The 22,977-nt window shown below is 43.7% G+C and overlaps 1 protein-coding gene across 1 annotated transcript in view; it reads right to left on the reverse strand.

Annotated features, from left to right (window-relative positions):
• magi3a (membrane associated guanylate kinase, WW and PDZ domain containing 3a) overlaps window positions 1-22,977 on the reverse strand; it is a 104,655-nt gene that overhangs the window by 35,925 nt on the left and 45,753 nt on the right. The window contains exons 2-3 of the mRNA XM_076097677.1: window positions 6,843-6,959; window positions 1,433-1,552 (exon numbers count right to left, since the gene is read on the reverse strand). Coding sequence (XP_075953792.1) covers window positions 1,433-1,552; window positions 6,843-6,959 — 237 coding nt within the window. The remainder of the gene's footprint in view (window positions 1-1,432; window positions 1,553-6,842; window positions 6,960-22,977) is intronic.

Genomic DNA, 22,977 nt, shown 5'->3' on the forward strand with positions numbered 1-22,977 from the left:
TGTTAGTACAAATTAAAGAAAATCTTTCTCCAATGCATCTCTGTGTGAATGGGCGCTCAAGGCTAATTTTACAATCTACACTATACTAGCTGTGGCGACAAGTAACAGATCTGCAGTCAGTGACTAACTCATCATGGAGAATTCATTCATTATGTGGTGAATATCTCTCCCTCCCTCTTCCCCTGCATTCAAGTGCCTGTCTGTCTGTAGATCTGTGTTTGTCTAACAGCTTATCTGTGGAGACTCGGAGGTCAAAAGTCTGGGCATTAATGATTAACTTTCTGTGGGCTTCTGAATCTGCGCCGTCAATAAACATACGGTTGTGTTGCATTAAGCAGGGAAGGGCAGAACAGATCCATTATTCATCCTGTTGACTGGTTCATAGGTTCAGGGTTGAAGGGCTGGGTATGGGACAGAGGGCGGACGAGAGAGCTCCAACGTAGCCAAGAGATTTACGACACAACGTGTAAAAGGACCAGAAGTTCTTCTCGGCCTCAAAATCACTTGGGGGTATATTATCTCCAGCTTGGTCGCGTATAAGCAGCGTATGAAGCCTGTTCGTATAAGTTCATTTGACAACCATGGTAACTTGTATGCACAACACCTCCTGAGTGACCTTCCGTGATGCATCAGAGAGTTGAAAAGGAATTAAAAACAAGCGGTGTTGCGTTTCTGTTCGACTCCATGTATTTTGGCACTTCCTCATTTAAAAGTAACTTTCCTCCCATATTATTATGTTAAGCCTCTTCTTTTTCATCTTGCTCCCACCTGTTTCTCATTATTCATAACATGAGGTCGAGTTGCAGTCTCGACTAATATTGCTCATAATCAGTTATTTCTTGGTGAGCCCTTTGCGAGAACACAAATATACCCGTAAAAAGGCAGTAAAGTGCTGCATGACTTGCCGTCAGCAACCGGTATTTGATTTCCCCCTGTGGGTCAACGCAGTGGGGCGATGGCTCATCAAAACTGTTCAATACACGAGTTACCCGCGAGTCAATATGACTTCATGTTTACTTTACGGATGCGTTTGTGAGACGTCAGGGGCAACACGACACGGACCACAACTGAAAGGCAACGAGGCAACCGCGCAAATCTGTGAGCTCACGGTTTACCGGTAACCTGGTTTATTACGGTTCTCTGCCATGACTTGGGCTGTCCTGACCCTAACCACTCAGGGTCAACGCCCAGTGGGAAATTGGAGGCGGGATTTCAGAAGTGCCTCTCTCTGTGCTGTGTATTGATAAATGCATGGCGTTGTCCGTTTCTCTTTGAGTCCCGCCCTTCGGGGGTATTAAACAAATAAGTCTACTGTCGATACCTAACCTCAACCCACCGTCTCTGACTCAAGCAGCTACGCAAAATAAGCAGTATATACACATCCCCATCTATAGTGTTGTAGAGTTGACGTATGTGTTGCATTGAGACGTACCATCATAGGTGCCACTCTCCAGCAGCAGTCCGCTTTCTTCCAGGTCCCGGAACTCCCCCACACTGATGAAATTATAGTCCACTGCAGGAACCTCCCCCTCTCTGGGCTGCCGAGTGGTACCTGCCAACAATGACACAGTTTAAGACGGAGGGAACATCCAAACAAATGTGTGTCTACATCATGAATAGTAATCAGAGCTGAAACCACAAAGATACGAATGCATTATTAAAATATAAAACATCCTCTCTAGCACCAACACAGCTGTCAGAATACAGAGGAAGTGTGATGATAATGACAATTAACAGGATTATAATTGCACACTTTTTCTTTGATTTCTGTGCAGCATCACTTTTATTCCTCAAGGATGCAATTAAATAATATATTAATGCGATACATAGAATTTAGAAAAGACGGCTTAACTAAGTTGTGCACCAACTACATAAATGGATGAAGGCCAACTTCACTGTCGACCTTCTGCATTATTGTTGAATAATTAAAACTACTTTTACATTTGCTGTGCGCTCACAAAACAATATATCCTCGATCCCACGTACAGCTTGGTGTCCAAGGCAACATAGCGGAAAACAACGATTAAACAAAAATGTTTCATGGTGACGTGGCAGTATAATGCTATTCAAGTAAACATCTTGTTTACACCAGACCTTTTCTGCGACATCCCTATTTGCGATAGACCAAAGAATCAATTTGCGAATGCCCCCCATGGCATCTTTATCGTCAAAGTCCTTTCCTGTAACACTAAAAGGTTACGGCCTTAGAGGCAACCCTGTCTCCAGAGGGATTTATTCACGTTCATAAACCAAGGATGAACGAGGTCATGGGTGTAAAATTCAGTGGCACGTATTACAGTGTACCGTCTCCTTCGTGCCAGTGGTGATGGTCGAGGTCAGTTGCTTTATGGTTGAAATGATCTTGAAGCAACATGAGTTCCAACTTTCTCTCCTTCCTTGTAAAGATGTTTACTTCTGTTTTCCCCCTAAAACACACTGCCGCTCCAAAAGTCAAGCTCTCCGCCGCATTCCAGTTCATGCAAAGTTCCAGTCGTTAAATAGCAATCCACCATAACTGCCGCAACCGGTTAAAGAACGTGTCATGTTTTTCCCTGTTGATGTACTCTCATCTGCGAGACATTTGGAAACGCATTGTTATGAAAATGATTTCACGCTCCCTAACATGCCGACTCTGCTTGCCGTCATCTTAGATGTAATCGGGGCTTTTTTACGCTACCTCAGCTGAACTGCTGCTCTGCTATCTGGCTGCACTGCAGGCAGAAGGAAATTTAGAGGTATGAGCCATCACATCTGAAACGGCTTAGTCGGTTGCGGAGACAATCTTTTATTCTGTCAAACAGAGCAATCAAAGGGGACCAGCAAAGCCACGGAAGGAGGAAATATGAGCTTGCTTTTGGAAGAAGGAACGGGGAAATGCAATTATTAAGCTTTTTATTGTTTATTCAGCTAACTTACGAGAAGATTCTCAAATAAGTTTTAGCAACCCTTTCACTTCTAATTCTCCTAACACCATCATGTGTTTTTGTAATTGTAGCTTTATCATCTGAGGTGTCTGTAAGTACTGCTGTAACCGTGTGAGGTGACAGGATTCTTTACAGCTTAAAATAAATAATGGGGAAAACGGAGGCAGCGAGTGCTATCTGCACTCACAAAGCACAGCATCTCTTCGGTCTCCACACCTGGACAGCTGTGAGGAGTGAAGAGTATGATCACACCCCAGCCTAAGACTGATGAAACTGGAAATCTAACCGTTATCTGAGAAGGAGCGCTGGGATAAGGAGCTTTGAAGAGAAGACAAGAAGAAATTTGCTGCTAATTCTCACTGGAAAAGAGCTGTTTGAACTTCCATCTTGTGTGTGGCTCCTCACAAGCCTCTGTTTGAAGAGATGAAACGACCGCAGTGAGACAAGACAAAAGCGTCACACCGAAAGAAAAGGAATCCTAGTAGTCACTGGGTCTACGGGGCGTAACAACATTACAACACCCACTCAGTGGGGCACCAGAGGCCGTGTGACAAGCGTTTACCACCAAGGCTATAAGATGCTAATTGCAGATGAACAATAGAACAGAAAAAAAGAGAAACGCATTAAACTGACAGGTACCAGATCAGATTGTGTCAACTTTAAATTTCGAGAAAAACAAAGAGTTGGACGTTGGCTGTAGTGTCTGATGAACACACAATAAAGTAGAATACTAACTTGAAGGGCAGCAACAATATTGACCTCATGCAGTCTGCCCATTTTGGAGCACATATCAGATTAAAAAGATGATTTCTGGAGCGTTATCTTACAAGATCAACGAGCTTACATTGAACTGCAGCAGTAGCTTGATGCTTCTATGCTGCTGATAATTTAAGGAGCATTGATGCTTAACTCATCAGGTCAATGACGCGTGTTATTAAGGTATTAATAATCTGCGTTCATCACAAACAATTACTAAACTTGCTTTGCTTTGTTTGCTAAGAAGCTAATATATTAACTTATAGCTTTTCACACAGTTATATAATATATATTTTACTTATGCAATTCTAAATAAGAAGCTTGTTGCACACAAATTAGGCCATGTAATGAAAAACTGGACCGCTGTGGTTTTTAATCTGATTTATAGATGGTAAGAAAACAAGCACTCCATAAAACAAGTTTGGTTTGATCATATACCTTTCTGATAAGCATCCATCTGATCCATATAAAAATCCTGCGTAGTGTAATAATGCTACTATAATAAAATGAATCTCCACTGTGTGTTTTGGATGAGGAAATATAGGGTAACACTTTCTATGACTTATAATGCATTACAATCTAAAAATAGCACTGTGGATTAATGCAATCTTTATATAAAATACAGAATTTAATACGATCCACGTTTAACTTTCTATTTCTCAGTAGTAGGAAGACTAAATGATGAGATACATAAATCTTAAATCTTCAAAAACAAATTATAATAAATGCTAGGATTGAAAACAGGAGGAACTTTTTTTTACTCTTCCGCTATCCTTTTTTTTTTTTTTTTTTTTAATCTGGCAATGACACTTGTGGAGCTGATTGCCATACCATGACAAATATTAATGCCCAGGGATTTATATAAATATATATAAATAAAGATAGTTGGTGGAGGAGCTGTGGGATTTAGCCAGGCCTCAAGGATTTCCGTGGTGCCCTGGACCCCTGGCACTCTCTTGAGCTCCTGTCATCTGTTTGTGGGAGGCAGCAGTGACACTTAATAAAGCCTCGCTGTGTGTAGCGCAAGCGGGAAGTCATGCTTCCCTCGCTCTGAGATGCCATTCGCGCTGCTGTAATGAGCCCAGGCATCACGCTGTAGTGGCTATTTAGGCTCCTCGCGCGGTCACTGTGGCTCAGTGCGCTGTGATAAGCTACTGGCACGGGCCTGCATGAGCACAGTGGACAAGAGACATATGCTGCGCTACTGAAGCCAGACTGCAGTGTCTCGCGTGGGATATGCATGGCACCAGTTTTTAGATCTTCAGTGTTGACCCTCTGAAGTGGACTGTACGTAAATGGGTATTACTAGAACACGGTGTGTACCATCAGCGCTTAACTGTAATTATCTTTATTGATATGTAAGAGATGGTGGTGACTGCTTTTAATGCAGATAAATAGCTACGGAGCAAATTGTAAATTGTTTCATACATTTCTAAAGCAAATCTGTGGACAGAGTCACTCAGCAAGATGAGGAAGTAGAAAGCCCTGCTGCTGTTATTATGTCTGATTAATCATCACTGCTTTATACATTTAAATGTAACTTCAAGTGGTGCTCTTTAAATGACTTTCCTTTCACGCAAAATGTCAGATACGAGAGCTTTTGAAACGCAGATAATGAACCATGTCTGGAGCAGTGATAAATGGCAAAAACATTTCCTCGTTTTTTTTTTGTTTGTTTTTTAACTCAGCTGTACAGCCCAGAAAATTGCAGCTGCTCTTTCATTTACGCCTGTTGGCCTCGATGTCCATTTTGAAATCAATGGGGTGTAAAAACAAAATCGTTCCGTCCTGTTTTGTTTTTTTATTCTTCTATTTTAAGAGGAGCAGCGGAGAACTAAACAAGAGAGAAATGGAGGAAAATGTTAGCAGCACTCTTTCACGCCTTCAATTGTAAGATAACCAAGGTCTGACTATAATCAGAAATTTTTTTTTGTTTATATGAAAATAAATGTCTCTCTTAATTAAAACTCATTTTCGTTAAATTAAACACAAAGACCGAGAAAGTGTGTCATTCCCCTCGATTCCAATACAGTTTCTTTTGTACAAACCCTGAAGTCAGAGCATATTTCACTCATAATAATAATAATAATAATAATAATAATAATAATGTGAGCCTTCTGCATCAAAGTCTTCTCAGGTTTTTCTAGGACATCATTAGGCCTAAAACTGTGTGCCATTACTCATTACGTTGGGATTATGAAGAGAATAGTTGTGTCTATAATGCATTATAATCTGCTTCTAGCACTGTGAAGTGTATAAGCTATAAGCACCCAGAAATATTCATAATGCAACAATCATAACACATTTTATAATGATTTATAAGGTCAAGTACCATAATACTCGCTGACTTTTTGTTGTGCAAGGATCCGAGTGTATTATAACTCCTATAGTTTTAATACGGTATAATACTTTTACAATGCATAGGTGGCCAAACTACAGCTGGTGAATGTCCTAAAATATGGCTTGAGCATATTTCAAATAATAATGCACTGGTTGTAAATTGCACATCCCAGTTCATACACTGCCGACTGAACTGAGTGAAATGATCTCCGTCTTAACCTCTTAGCACAGAAAACCATATTTAATCATTTCGGCCTGTTTTGCATCTTATATATGCATCGCAATCTCTTCAGTAGGCCTGTAGGCCATGAACAGAAAACAATATTTGGCAATATCTGCATGTAACTTTAATGATATACAGATTTACACATAATATTCTACTTCAAGTGGGCACTTAGGCCATGCACTGTATACGAGTTTTTAATGTATTGAATTAATACAATTTTAATTAAAAGTAGCAGATACAGAAATACTTTTTGTAACATGTGGGCACACCGATAAACTACTGTACCGGTAAACGTTATGGGGCCGTAGTTCATCAGCCCACATATTTTCACCATATTGACACCTTATCTTTTTTCTGTATATGGCCCACAATCGAAAACGTTTGGCCCACCCTGCTCTAAATGGTGACAACATATAATTAAACGGCGGCATAGGAAGTGTAGCCAACATGGGAAATGCCGGCAAGACAATAAGTAGGATGGCGCAGGTAGAGCCACAGATGACAACCGACCAGGCTCCATCTGGAGGGGTCAGAGGGCAACAAGCAGAACCCAGACAGAGAGAGAGAGAGGAGACTGGCGTGCAGAGGCTACTCACAGGGAATGGTGCGCAGGTACAGGTTGTCCCTGATCACCTGCTGGAGCTTATGGTCCAGGGAGCCCTTCTGAAACTGCAGGCTGAGGTAGTGACGCAAATCAGTGTTCAACACCTTACCTAGAGGAAAAGAGAGAGGAAGCCTGCGTCAGTCCAACAATTTAACCACATAGGAGGGCATCTACACGGCGCTCATACACAAAACACCCACACTGATGATTTGATTTTGACATTCTGAAATTTAAATTCATAACATGCTCCAACACAGTCCTCCGACGGACAACAACACGTGCTACAAGCCCTAAATCGAAAAGGGCCAGGACAGCAAATACTTGTACCTGAGAAGGCTAGGCGCTAACTGGCAAAGATATTGAAGCTGTGATGAATATTAAAATCCAGAGGCATGCATAACAGAAAGCAGGAGGCATGCAGCATTAGGACTGTTGCTTCTCTGGAACAGCAGCACTACGGGGCTGAGGAAGTGAAGGAGCTGAACAGTCATCTTCAAAGAACAGGGAAATTTACCATTCTCCTCTGAGCGACAGAATGTCAGCGAGAGGAAATAGGGAGATGCAAAGAGAGAAGGAAGTATCAGAGAGAGAAGTCCCTTGTGTTTGCTACAGTAGCGCTCTTCCTCTGTGTAGACTCCAGCTGTGCGTGGGGCAGCAGCTCAGGAAAGGGACATGCAGATGTGCTTTGAATATGGCTTCAGTTACTGTGGGCCTTAAAAACCAGCGCCTCAAAGCTGTCTAGCAGGGGGTACACAATTAACCGCATGCAGATGACCACTATCTAACATGTTGCAGTTGTTCTGACTGTGCAACACAATCTGTAATGCGCCTCATCAAAATAGTTCCATGTTCGACATCTGCTTTTTGGTGTGTGGTTTCACACACGCATCTCTACAAGGACGGAATGCGGGAATGTTTGCTGGCAACGTCTGAAATATTCTCTGGCACATGTGTTAAAGTCCCGTAGATCTGATGTTGACAAATCAAAACCGAGCAGAAGCCAGGCGGTGAGATCTGCGTAGATCGAGGAACACCAGTTAGATAACACACCTCTCCCAGCAGGAAACCTACAGAGACTGTGAACACACGTCATGACTTTCACTATTGTGGGACTAATTCTGCTGTCGGCTAATCTCCTGATGAATACTTTACCATACTACAAAGTTTTGAGTCGGCGTGCTAGACGCTGCACACTCACAAATCATTGTAGACTTGCATTTGATTTTCGTATGAAGCATTTTTTGCACACACACACACACACGCACACACGCACACACACACACGCACACGCACACACACACACACACACACACACACACACACACACACACACACACACACACACACACACACACACACACACACACACACACACACACACACACACACACACACACACACACACACAAGATCCCGTCTTCTGAACGAGTAGCAGAGTTCAAACGAGTAGAAATTTGCAGAAAGAAACAGAATAAAACATGATCAGCCTGCGTCGTAACAAAGAGAAATATTCCCACAGTAAAACAAAAAAAACAAAAAACTTTTAAAGCATCCTACGCATCCCACACTCAAGAATTCTACTCTGAAACTTGAAGAGTATTTTTTATGATACCCATTTTCAGCAAGAAGGATGGACTTGGCTGCTAGGGAATAAAAAGCTATCGCTTGCCAAATTCAAAAATATTGCACAATAAATGAATTTGTCTTATTTATCGCTTAAGGGGGAAAAAAAACAACCACCGTTGTGACTGCAGATCAGCAGCATTATGTAGCCTGGTTGAGAGGGTTGATTCTCAAGCCTTGACATCTGCCAAAAAGGGACGTTGAAAATATTTGAGCTTTTGTCGGTTCTTGCACAACTCAAAGCTTTTGCTGTGCAGTCACACACACACGAGCTGATAATTCAAGTGATTATGGAATTCCTAGGCTTTGTAGTGTGCCTGCTGCTTTACTGAAGTTGAAACAGTAGCTGCAGCAAGGCAGAGGGGCGAGAGAGGGCTGGGGCCAAGGGAAGCATGGCTCTTCATTATATAACTATAGAGTTTCTACTGGCACGATGAATGTGAGGAATTTAGGTCAAGGAAACAAAAGCTGGGTCTGGCTACGCGTTGCAACTAGAAAGCCACAAGCCTGTGGTCCCTGTTCCCAGAAGCTATGAGACATGAAAAACCCCAAAAACACACACAAACAATATACATCCTATATTCTCCCTCCCCTACCAGGTCAGGCCTGGGCCCATGTTAAAGGGGACGGCAGTGATTCTGCCTTCACCGCGGCTTTTATCATGCTTGGATTTGCCGCCCTGGAACCATTTCCGCACACTGCCTTCAGTGAGCTGGTTTCTGGTCAACTGGTTTCAGTATGCACAGTGGATGGAGCTAATTGTTACCACAGGATGCCTGCAACCAAGGCTAGATATCCCACTGGGTCACAAAATCAATCTCTCCGTCTCTCTCCCATGCACACACAAACGCATGCAAATCACCTCCCCATGCCCAAAGCAAACTCCCTCTCAAGTGCTTCTAACAGTGCAGTGTTTGTGGCCCGCCTGTCAGGTTGTGTTAGCGTGCTACATCATATCTCCAGATACGGGGAGAGAGACAGAGAGAGAGAGAGAGAGAGAGAAAGGGAGGGAGCAGCAACTCTCAGCTTCCCGCTAGGTTACAAGGCAGCGCATCGCTGGCCTGCCAGGCTGGGTAGTGCGAGGCATGCAGGACACAATAGAAGCCTTTGTGCCTTGTCATCTGGCCATTAGACACTCTCTCATACAGGGGGGGGAGTTGGAGGGGAAGGAGGGGGGAGTTCGTTCTAGGATGGCGAATCATTAAAAACAGAGGGACCGAGGGAGGGCAGGGTGGAGGGGGATGTTTGGAGGGTTGAGTAAGGATGATGCATGGGAACACACATGGAATCTCCTCCTGCCCTTTCACCGCATTCTATCGCTCCATCTCTGACTGTGCGTCGTTGCCTCCCTCGCTGTAGAGATTCATCACCCTGGGCGAGATCCCCACAGGGCTCCTCAATCCTGTTTGGATAGCTATTGGCCTTCCCTGCATCACCCCCTTTTTCTTTCTTCCACCGCACTTAACCTTTTGTTTTCTCTCATTATAGAAGCCTTGGCTTTCAAGTAATGTGTGCATCTCCACCTGTCGCTGGCTCCACCGCAGCCCCCTCTCTGTCCAATAGATCAGCCCGGATGAAGGGAAATAGAAGCCAAGCCCTCCCTCGGGCTCTTTCTAAAATTGCTATTAGTTTTCAGCATTTTATACATAGGAGGAGAAGAGAGGAGTGACCTTACTTAGATAAATAAAAATAATAGATGACAATTTAAATCTAAGTAAAGAGTGAGAACATATCAGATGGACGTACTAACAAAACCCCCACTTTCTGTCTGTCTCTCTCTATCACACAGGAATGAAAAGAAAGCACATGCTGCTGCCCATCATGCTATCCCCACTCCCCCAGGACTTTTAGATTTTGGTATCTGCCGTGGGAAAGCGCTACTCTCAGCTTACCTCACCATCTGTCATTTCCCGTCACTGATGTCAAACCGATTGAAGCGCTTTGCGAAAAGTCTTTCATTGAGAGACAAGTTGTTTTTCAGCCAAAAGACCGGACAAGAGCTCAAGTTTCTCTACTATTGTAAAACAGGTTCAGCAGTGTGGACAACCATTTTTGACTCAACTTTACTGCTGTAATGGAAACAATCAAAAGCTACAGCGCATCAAAGACTTGAATAATTGCCCAAAGTCTTTTGGAAAAAATAACATCGCTTTGACTTGATTGCCAAATTTAGAGCAGAATTCAGTAGAAATAAGACGAAGAATTTGTGAGGCTCTGTGAACTTGTACTTGGGCAAAGCAGTTATTTGAGCTAAACGCTACTATATGCACGCTAACATGCTCACAATGATAATGCACGCATGCTGATGTTTGGGTATTTGCTCATAGTGTTGGACAAATTGAAGTTTTGATCAAACGGTGCAACGCGATCTTTTTTGGCATTTAAGCTTGCACACTTTAAAACGGAGCACTCGGGTGAATCTATCAGTCATAGTGCTGCAGGAATTTGGCACAACAGCTACTCTGGCAAAAGCAAAAAAGACTCGTCTTCTGTGACATCCCTGCAGCTTGGCTCACCAGCATGGCCTCACTTCAACAGGGCCAAAACAATTGACTAGCAGTAGAGATATTTACCATGGCATCCAGCAAATGGGCAGCCAAATTACAACGGGCTTGCACTGACACAATGTCTTTATTAAATGAGAGCGGAAGCTATGCAGAGATGTCATCAGCGGGGGTGTCAGTGGGTGTCTAAACAGGCAATTCCCTGACAGTAGTACAGCTCCCGGAAACAGCGAAAAAGCCACCGCCATCTGCTAATTACCACCTTGTTTGGTTCATTTCGGGGTAACAGAATGTCCTGCCTCATTGTGTGTGAGAGGCAGAGAGAGAATAAACAGTGTATTGGCATCTAAGAGACACAGTTTCTTCACTTTCTCCTTAAAATGGCAATTTGGTTCTCTCTTTAAAGAGCAGCAGGCACAGATAGAGAGACATTTTGGGTTCCAACACCAATGGGTCTCATTCCCCAAACACATGCTCATGTTCACTACAAGTGATAGTGGTATAAGTACCACCACTCCCCCCTTAAACACCTCTCCTTGTAATAGGAGAGGCATGGAGCGTTTTCTCACCCGAGACAAGCCCCATTGCTCGTATTGCCACCGTCCGAGCCGAGAGCCGTAATTGTCCAGCACAAAAAGTAGTCAGTGTGACGTCAATTAGGAGCAGCAGCGCCCAAGAGATTAATTATGGATGGAGGTAGGCTTTGGGATGAAAAATGTTACATGAAGGAAATCAATGTCCCCAATCGCCCTTTTCTTCCCTCGGGTTAGATACATCCCCCTTAAAACCCAATTAGTGGGATGGCATCTCAACATAAGGTCAGTCTGGGTGTTTTTGCTGTAAAATGGCTAATGACCAGGGCGAAAACCACCTCATACAACTTCCACTTTTCCCAATTGTATCTTGTAAAAAAACAGCAACATGTTTAACAGCAGGATTCTTAAGCCATGAGTGTCAAATTCCTGTTGATAAAACGTCTCATCCAGGGATGAGACGCTGGAGGAGAAGTGACTGTGCGGTACTACGTTAGGCTTGCTGTGCCACAAGGACAATGGCATTATCCCTGCACCCTTGAAAATAGCACGATCAACTCTTAATTGAAAGGAATGGTCTTGCGACACATTGCGTGCCGGCTTAATGTTGCGTGCTTTATTCTAGTGAATGTGATAATCATCAGAGCACTTGGCAATAGACACAGATGGTGTCCCAAAGTACTCAGCATTCAGAAATATATTCTTGGCTCCGGATGGCTTGCCTGCTATTGTTGGCCGACTGTACTAAATATCCATTAGTTACATGTTTGAGATAAAACTGGCTCTGTGCTTTTCTTGGCTCATTTAATAGTACACACCTATTCTGTTGAGAACAGGGGAATGTGTGTATACACTCTTTACACTTTAGAGCATCCAGAGGTGAGACCACATATATTCAAGGTGTTGCAGCATGTGACAAGCTCCGCTCCGCCCCCGCCCCCCCCCCCAGACAGTGAGAGGTAACCTTGAAATTGTCCTTTCTAATCCCATTGTGGCTTAGAGGAAGACATTTAACAAAAAACTGAAATAAAGCGAAGGTTGAGCCTCTCTCGTCTTGTCTGTCCCTTTTGGATTCTTCGCTGGGGCAGGGAGGTGAAAGAACAGCCACAGCCACCCCCCACAGTCCTCCCCTCTCCTGTCGACGTCCTGTGATGTGCAGCAGACTGACAGATCGTGACATTAACCTCTCCTTCGCCCAGTGTCCATGTCCAACCGCTTCTATGAGCACTGCTATCTGCCCTGCAGTCTGTCATTTCCAGTACAGCTGGGTGGCCACTCCCACCACCACTGCAGCTGTTAGTGGTTTCCAGTGCCGACTTTTAGTATGTTAGAGGGGAAAATTAGGAATAACTTTGCTGGTTTTCATTTTTCTGGTGTTGTAGTCACCGACTAGTATATTGTTTTAACTATATGCCGATGCCGCTTTGTCTCTCTGTTGGTCTGTCGGTCCACCACTTCTGTGGTACAGACATTCATGAGGTGAAGTCGAGGGATAACCAAATGAATCATTTGGTTATCCCTCGACTTTACCTCAAACTTCACGTTTGAGTTTTTGTAAAATGTCTGCACAACAATCAGATGGATTGCCATAATTATTATTTTTTTTTTTTGAAGACAGTCATTGTTATTGCAAAAGGCACGTCAGCCTCCGAGCAACATTCTCTCTTCGCCCCATTGTTCATTTGCCTAATTTGTTGTGTGGAGATGAAGCAGCTCCCTTCTGCAATGTGCATCATCAAAAGCCTGCTGCTGTTTGCCATCGCCGCGGTTTCAAACCTCCGTCTGTCTATCTGCACACAGACGCACACCTGCTATACACACACACACACACACTAGCATGTGCAAGCCAACAAAAACTCTGCAAGTTGCACGTGAGCATACAAGCTTCCAGAGACACTGAATGAGAAGCAGAGATCAAAGAGTGTAACAATCTTTTTCTCCTCATCTGCGTGATAGAGAGTGATCTTTATATCCCATCGAATGGAGAGGGGGGGGGGGGGAGGACAAAGGGTTTCATTGTCATCAGTGGATCAGAGGGAATGAAAGAAGTGACATGGGTAGAGATCAATCCGTGTAATATTGAAGGATCGGAGAGGGTGGAACCACACAGAGATAGATGGAGCAGCAGCGGGAGCTTCTGCAGCTCTGTGGTTTACGGTTCTGCAGAGCAAGTAAAGTGACGTGCTCTTAGCCCTAATAACTTGGGCTGTCACTGACAATATGCCATCCGATGCATCAGAGCGAACTCCAGGGGACACAAAAGTCTCTCCATCTTGCACCTCCCTCTCTCTCTCTCTCACACACACCTGCGCATACAAACACTGAAACATAAAAAAAATGGACGCTGTGGGGTCTGAAAAAACACCCAGGTGACACTGTTACATATCAAAGATTTTTTTGCGACGGAGTACTGAGTATTTGCTGATATATGCGTCAAGAGAGATTTACATGGGACAGGTACCTAATGAGGTATTTGCTCTGTCCCCCAACTCACATGCACTGTTGTGGGCTTGTGACGGTCTCGCATACGTGTGCGTAAAGACTCGCTTCAAACGGCCCTGGGTAGTCAGCAGTGCCGTTTTAGGCACGTCTGCTAATAATATGCACAACGGAGCAGAAGGCATTGTATTGGAAAGCACAGCCTGAGGAGCTGCAGTTGCTGATTTGACATGTGCGTCTCTTGGCGGGCTGACCCAGATGCTGCCTCGATCCTTGACTCACACAAATTTCCAAGTGGCATCCTGCTGACACGGGCACACGCCAGGGAGGTATTTGCATGCATCAGTGCGGAACCAATAAATTCATTAATCCATTAGCCGATGAATGATTACAGCCATTTAACAAGTGAGAGCCCCAACCAGTTTCATGATGCAAACATTTGCCAGCATTTCTGATGTATAGCGGTCAGATTGACTAAGCAAATAAAGTAACTAAAACATTGTTGTTCCGGTCACCATACACCGTCACGACCTGATCCCTGTTGTCCATCTCCAGGAGGTCAAGCAGGGATGCGGTGCATGAGGAGAAACCACTCTCCAACATTACATCCATCCATCATGTCCTCTAGCTGCAGGACAGGATACTCACGTATCACTGAAATGAGTCAGCTGGCTTGACTTCAGTCTTTTCAGCCCTATGTCCACCTACCATCCCTCTCACTGATAGATGTGTGTCTGTAGTGTGTGTGTGTGTGTGTGTGTGTGTGCAGAGAATGCTTAGAGTTATGGCGGAAGGGTTACTGAGCCAAGGGTAGGTGTATGACTTTAGCTTCGCGAAGCCTAGAGACATTGCTCGGCCACTGGATACTGACATTTATCCGTGATTTATCTTTTATCTCTTTGAAGGCAGACAGGAGGGGCTGCTCAATAAGCTGGGCAGATGCCCTGGGAGAAGAGGGCAGCCACATCAGTCACTCACGGCAGATGAAAAGGCTTTAGCAGCCAGACGCCAGAGAGCAGATAGGAGGAGAATCAGAGGCAAAACCTCCCTACAACCGCTGAAAGTTGTATGCCAGTATTTGCCTCATGCTGTTATCAAGGCTCTCTCTGATGACTCACATTTGTATTCTTGTAGTTGCACATACATAGCAGACGTTAGTGATGGCTGAGGACTCATGGACGGCTGGGGGGGGGGGGGCAGTGTATCGAAACAAACATCTGTGTGCTTGCTGTAACGAGACGGATAGAAATGGGGTTTGGCTGAGAAAGCAAACACCCTTTGTCTTACGTCACCCATCCTATCGCACGGTGTGTGTTTGTAGTTAAGTGTCAGACAGAGCTAACCCACCATCCATAATAGCAACAAATGTGCATTCAAACTGCTGAAAGAGGTTGTGACTATATGCCAGAAACTAATAGTGCCAAATCCTGGAACTACAACTTCCAGGTCCGTCACATGATGCCATTAAGCTTAAAAAGACCTTTTCCCGTAGACTCACATGGACATTTAAATCAGCGGCAAATTTTTTTTTAGGTGACTCAACTTTCCAGTATGAACACTTGACACAAATTGAAATCCTTAGGTTACAAATGTACACTTAAAAAACACACTAATGGCCGAATCCAGGGTTATTTACTTCCTCCGTTCATGTGTATGAGAACAAGGCTGGACTGAGGGCTTGGAGGCGGGGTTAAAGGAAATGCTCACGCGCTTTCTCTACGGGCTCATGGATGCGGAAGATCGCCATTAGATCTAGGTAATATCATCTGAATTGTATCATCGGGAGTCGAACTTTGTTTGCTTCATGCGCCACGGAACAACTCTCATAGGAATGAACGGGTCGCCACATCCATCCCTGTGTCCAGTTCTATTTATACATCCATGGTAGCCTGCGCCGCAGCTGCACTTTTCATGACACCATGGCGACTGACGGAGTCAGAGATGATAGAAAAACAACAGAACTGTTAAGTCTTCCGGCTTCCATTAACCACTAAATTCAAATTTAGTGCTCCAAAGCTTTCGTCATTTGGAAGTGGGTGTGTTTTCATCTCTAAACCCCCTTGCCCACTTTTTTTGCATTTTCTTTTGATTCAATGGCATCTTGAAGATATATGGCCTTCTCTTCAGGAATGAACAGTGCACACAGAGCATGGCAGCACTGACACCTAGCCTGAGTGGGTGAGTCACAGAGATGTGTTGCTCAGGGACTGATCCCGTCAGAACTGATTTACTACAGTACAGAGTCCTCTCCCTGTTGGGCCAAAGGTCTTTGTTATGAGTATGATGTCAGAGAGATTGCTCGCCGGAGCTTTCAATTTGGGGATTTGGGATTTCTGTTTAGACTGATTCGTTCCATGTGTGACGGTTACAGCTGACACGCTGAGAATGTCTTGTTTCCTACTGGAACACAGTCACACGCAAACAAAAAAAAAAAAGAGGTTAACCTTAACAAGAGCACGGTGGTTTTGATCATGACGAAAGAATGGGGTTCAGGGGCGAGCCAGATCTGTGAGTAAGCCTAATAAAAACTTTAACTGATTCAGTGGACCAGCATCAACTGCAATACAAACCTCGCAAACACCAACTCTGCTAACAAACTACACATACAAGCACAAAACCGCAGACATATTACTTCAATGCCAATACATGCTTGAGGATATGATCACCACAAACACACCGACGCACTTCCACTGAGAGTCAATATTGATCATTATCTGCGTTATTTTGCCACAGATGATTTTCTGATACACTGGAGATGCAATGTGCTTTAAAACACAGAAAAACAAGGAAATATGACTGCAGTGAACAATACACGTGCTTAATATGAGGTCAAGAACGTGGGAGGAAAATAAGAGAGGGCAAGACGGAAAATAAATTTGTGCATGCATGCACTGACGGAGACACGAGAACAACACAGCTCCATATGCAGTAGGTGTTCTCTCGTGTCCATCTTCAACGCCCCCTTGCACAGCTCGAGTTGGAGGTGGACTGCGATGAATTCAGAGGCGAGCGTTCCTCGCTCGCACTCCCCGAGGCGTCTTTTGACAGCTGAAAGCGTTGCCATCTCTTCGCGTAGAGAAGTGTGTCTTGCTCTGCATCAAAACAACCCCGCTCTTATGTGTTGAGTGCCATGAAAAACACGTTGGGTGCTGGCAGCACTGAAGGAGAGGAGACACAGAGTGACGACTGTGCACGAAACCAGAGTTATTAAAGCGGATATCACTGGCTTTGTTTACTTATTAGTAAAAAAAAAAAAAAATCTAGCATGTTTGGACCACCAGCAGGTACTTGTGGAACCTATTGCGGTGTTAACAGAGGGAGTTTCTTCTTAAGAGCTCCCGAAGAGGAAAATGGTAGTTATTCTACAGCATTTCAAAAGATCACAAAAGAGGGAAGAAGATATTTTGTAATCAAAGTTTTAAGGCCATCTCAGGGTGAAATGAATAACTATGCCAACATTGATTGATAGAGGGCAGGGATGAAATCTAACCCTGGAAGTTATCGTGGCACTGGTTCTCTCAACAAAAAAAAGCCGCTGAGATTTTTCAATTGGATTTTGGATTATTGTGACAAGCACAAGTTTATGACACTTACACGTTCATGACACTATACTTTATGATTTTTGAAGCGTGGATAAAGTCGGCAGAAGTGAAAAGCTAACGTTATAAACAAGCTACACCACGGTCACTTCTTCAACGTCACGACCACTAAGCTAAAGGCTCTTATTAAGCTTGTGTTGACTACAGACCTTATATCAGACATCTAACCAAAAACCCATTAAAAAAACCAAGACGAGGGAACTGGAAGTGTAGAAATGCTAACTCATTTCCAGGTGCAAGGACTCGTTCCTCCAGCACTCTATCGCCTTGGCACGATTGTAAATGTCTTGTTGGCATTTGAATTATTTTGTCTCCACTTGAGGATGAACACTTAATAGCACTGTCTGCTGAAAAATGACATGCAGTGTGGAGGTGGTTTATTCAAAAAACCAAAAAACTTTTTGTCAAAAGTGCGCGTGTGTGTGTGTGTGTGTGTGTGTGTGCGCGCATCTTTGCATGGTGGTTTGCGTAGGGTGGTCAAAGTACTTTGGGTGTGTTTTAGTGCACTTTTAACATGTTACACAACGGGAACAATGGATTATTATTCTGTGTTCTTTTGTGCAATTACACACAAAGAAGAATGCACGGAGACAGATCACACACACACACACACACAAGCCCACAGGTGGACGAGCAGATGAAGGACGTGAATCCCCAGGTGAAGGGAATCCATCAGGCTTAATTACTCTAACAGGACGTCCCTTTACTAGAGCACACGTCCCAGCGAGAGTGAGGAGAATGAGGATGCCAACCATTTCAAAAGACAATGACAAATTGAATTAACTGTGAGATACAGCTGGAGGGAAATTCATACCACCATGCGCCATAATCCGTTTTCCTTGATAATATTTCGGAACAGGATTATCAATGGTGAGAAGGAGCAGAGAGCTGGCGGGCCGGATGAGGACTGACGCTCGGGTGGCGGTGGGCGTTGTTCAGCGAATGCAGGGTCTCTCATCAGTGGGAAACTCATGGAGGGGTGCTGCCTGCTAAAAGTGGGTGTCTACTAGTGGAAGCCAAATGTAAACAGCTAAAAAAAAAATGTTACTCTCCGTTTAGCGAGCGCTGATGACATGCTGGCAAGGTGTACAAACACTGTCGTGTCGTGCTGCTGTTCATGAAAATGGCACAACAATGCCTCATTGTCACTTGATGATCCATTACTCTACATGCGGGTTCCTATTCACGGTTGAACTGTGGAGGCGAGGGTTGCTTGCGGGTTACACTGCATGTCCTCAGGAAAGAGTATTCGACACAAGGCATGCGCCGCTTCCTGCGTTTACACTGCTGTACGAAATGTGAAATGGCAATTTAGACACAGAAATGGCACCGTTGTAATATGAGATTGCGGCCATCACAATTACATCATAACCGAGTAAAGCTTTGCACCTCGGGGGTTGATACGGTATTACTGTGCTCAGTGTGAATGACAAGTCTGTCAGGGGGCAGGCGTAAAAAAAATAAAATAAATCTATTAGGGCCAATGAACAGACAGCATGCGTTCGCGGTGAAACCCCTAATTTTCAATTACAATAGTGGATTAATAGCAATCAGCACACCCAGGTGGTGCCGGTGATTAGCTAATCTGCAGAAGCATGCATAATGGCATCTGTTCCACTCCACACCTCCTGCAAGCGTGCCCTGGTTAACATCCTGTAGCAAGCGAAGGAGGAAGACGAGGATGGGGGGGGGGGGAGGGACATACTTCAATGAGAAAAATGTTTATCATGAAAAATGTCACACAGGGTCACACCGTGAGTTAACCATTCCCCTCGTTTGAATCGTTACCAATCTGGGAGGAGGGAAGACGAGAGAGAGGCAATTATAAACTAAAGTTGCTCAGTAGAAATGGCCCGTCATCACACAACATCTCGGCCTGCTCTGCCCCAGTAAAGCCCCTCTTGGGAAACGCCGGCACATGTGCAGAAATCAAACTTTGGCACTTCAAAGTGCAAAGACATTCTGCCGTTTAATCAAGTCGACACAAACCCGTGGCAATGATGACTTTTTCTTTTTTTCTCCAAACCGCTTCACTCGTAAGTGGACGGACAAAGTTAAATGCTCACAGCCAATCTTCTTAATAGGAAGGGAGGGAAAGCTGAGAGCGGGCGCTAATTCAGAGGAATAAATACATTTTCAATTACAGCAGAGGCGGTGAAGGAAACATCATTACCCAACCGGTCTGGTTTTCATCCTGCAGCCCGGCTCCGATTGAGGCATCGCTCATTGCTGTGTTAACGACTTTTAACTAATGGTCTCGATCGTCCTCTGGCCTGCTTGGACTTCACTCACCATCTTTAGATCAAATGTATTTGGAAAACACAAAGATTATGAAGCTTGAGCTGGTTTATTTCACTTGATTATTAGTATTACTTCTAAGACAGACACATTTTATTGACTCCTTGACTCCTTTGGAATGACCTGAATTATTGAATTAATTGGCCTGAGTCAAAACAACTCATATAACTTGATATACAGCTGCAAATGACAATAAAAGGGTCCAAGCACAATTATAAGCTCTAGTTTAATTTATATATTTTTTCATGATGTTAGCTGAAGCTTTCAGTGGACTGGAGGGAGAGTTTGTGAAGCTGGTGAGGGTTGGAAGAGGAAAGCTCATCTCAAGATGCAGGCCTCTATCAGTCAGCGGTCAAGATGGAGGAGAAATTGAGGAAAATGCAGCAATGCTGCTTATCTCACAAAGAAATCAGAAGACTTCAAAGAGGGACGACACAGATCCGTCCGTCTCTTTCATGTTTGCTTGAAGGCTATAACCGCATTTTCATATTGTTGTTAAGATGGTTTTGTATTAACAGATGGGACAAAAGTTAAAAGGACTTTGGGGGCAAATATGACACAATATCATATTAAGGGAGAAAACAGTGCATAGTCCACAAACACTGATGCAAGTCACTCACTATTATCAGAGATCTAAAACGTTTCTGTTCGCGGATGAATGCCTTCGTCAACCAACCAAGTTGCAGTTTACACCCATGTCTCTCCAAATCTTTTCCTTACAAAACAATAGTGTGAGATTGTCATAACTCGTGCAGTGCCTCTTCAGAACAGGCAGAATGCTGGGCCTGTGATGTTGCTGCTTCCGGCTCATACGAATAACTTCACACTCAACACTGCGCCTTCTGGGTCCTGAACAAAATACCTGCCATGACATAGTTGCATCACACACCTAAGTCTGAAACACCGATGAAATAAAATGTATTATTATTAGTAGATTTATTATGATGTTTAGATTTGAACTACCACCTCGCGGCTGAATGCCTCTGGCCATGGCCAGCACGGAGGCATGAAAAGAGTCTGCAGCCACGCTGCTCATTGAGGCTGGTTCTTTAAGCAATGCTTATGCTAAGGAGTTAATGTTTCCTAATTCATCCACTGGGGTTCATGAATGTCTGTACCAATCCATGAAGTACACGTCAAGATATTTTACCAGCTGAAGTGCGAGAAGGAAGGTGAAGGAATCTCTAGAGCACCATAGATATCTGTACACAATGTCGTGCCTATCTATCCAATAGTGGTTGACTTATTTCAATATGCAACAATACTCGAATTCGTTGTGAAATATACATTTACTGGCACGAAAAAAGATAATAATTGTATGACTTCTGCTTAAATCCTGACACATTTTTACGAGCGCGTAATTACTGCAGTAATTCAAAAGTCCAATCCAACGGGTTCAACATGTTTTGTTGTAATTAAAATAAAAGTCGAGCTTCAGAATACTAGAGACAACAAATAAAACCTTGAAAGTCAGAAAATACCATAAAACCAAGGACTAATGTGTTTTAATTCATACCCTGAGATGACACTGAATGGTAAACAGGGATAGCAGTTTTCCTTCATGTCCTCTGGTCAGATTATAAACCAGCCAAGAAAAGGTTCCCTCCGATTGATAAAGCACAAAGAGATAAAAACAAGCCTCCTTCAAAAAAAAAAAAAACGGACACAGGTTGTGAACACCAACAGCTGAGGGAGAAGCAGCATCGCTTCCCTCTAAACCTCGTTGGTCCGAGGGCACGCAAAGTGATGAACCAGCCTGTGATCGATGCCCGTTATACCCGTCCTCCCCCCCGGCACAATCCTGCTGAGCGTGGTGAGAAATGAACATAGGCTCAGATCTATGATGATGGGGGTATTGTTATGAAAAATTATAAAAAAAGTTTTTAATGAATGACAACGAGGAAGAAATGCAAAAAGGGAGAACAGTAATTGAATTCTGTAAGGATAAATGTTGGCACGCCCGCCCATATTGGATGCAGCTTGCTGTAGGGTCCTTTTGAATGAGAATAATAATGAAAAATAGAAAACAGAGAGAGGTGCTGGCGAGAGGCAGAGTATCACAGATTTGCATCTTTTGTGTTCTGATATCACTGTGTTTCAAATCCAGCATACAGTATATATTCAAACACGACTCCGCAGGCTTTTGGCCGCTTGGCACGTCGTCGGCCTTCATACTCCAAATTAATATTAGAGCAAGAGGTTCGCCAGGCTGCAAAGTTGACTGATGGAACGAAGACAGAGTCAGACAAACAAAGGAGGGAAGGGATGCACCGTTATCGGATATCGGGACAATACTGACTCAAATAGCTGGATCGGGTATCGGTGACAATGTGGCCGATCTATTCAGTTCAATTCTATGTTTATATACTATATACATTATATACTGGAATATTAAATCTTGTTAAATTTTGACTTATTTGTTGCTGTGAAAAGGTTTACACTTGAATTGTAATTCCTGTTCGTTTTTAATAATAAATAAATCAGTAAAGTTATATCTATGTATTTTGTTATTACATTTTGTTTCAAATAGGTCGGAAAGCAGTGTTTACGTCATGCCTGATGTCGCCTTATCACAGACACTTCCACCACATCCCATTAATGAATCAGATCGGTACTCGGTATCAGCCGATACCCAAAGCCCGGGTGTCGGATCGGTGCATCCCTGAAAGGAAGAGGGTAAGTTAAAATACAGACCTCAAAGCTCACTGCCTCCATAACTGAGAAAAGCTATAGTCTTCAGTCATTTGCCAGAAACAGAACAGCCTTTGAGAAGCATGGAGTAGTGACGTCAGATTAGTGTCATGAGGGATTCAATGTTTTTATTTTATTTCTATTTTTTTTATTTCTAGGCTGCTTTCATTCCGGCCTCAGAGTTGTTTGTGGAAGGAAACGAAGACGAAGGCAGAGAGAGGCATCAATCATCCTGCCCTCAATCCTGGTGACTGCGCGGATGCACTACTGTGCAGGTTGTTTAGTCACGAAGTAAAGGCGGTGTCACACGCATTCCTTCATTCTGTTGGGAACACATAGTGCTGCTGCTGCTACCGTGTGACCAAAAGAGTTTTATTCCGTTTCAAACGGGGCAACTGTTTTAACCTGGCTGACTTTCTTTGTTCCTTAATTCCAAGTGC

This window comes from Anarhichas minor, unplaced genomic scaffold, assembly GCF_050575085.1.
Source record: "Anarhichas minor isolate MPS153535 unplaced genomic scaffold, ASM5057508v1 ptg000003l, whole genome shotgun sequence".
Lineage (NCBI taxonomy): Eukaryota > Metazoa > Chordata > Actinopteri > Perciformes > Anarhichadidae > Anarhichas > Anarhichas minor.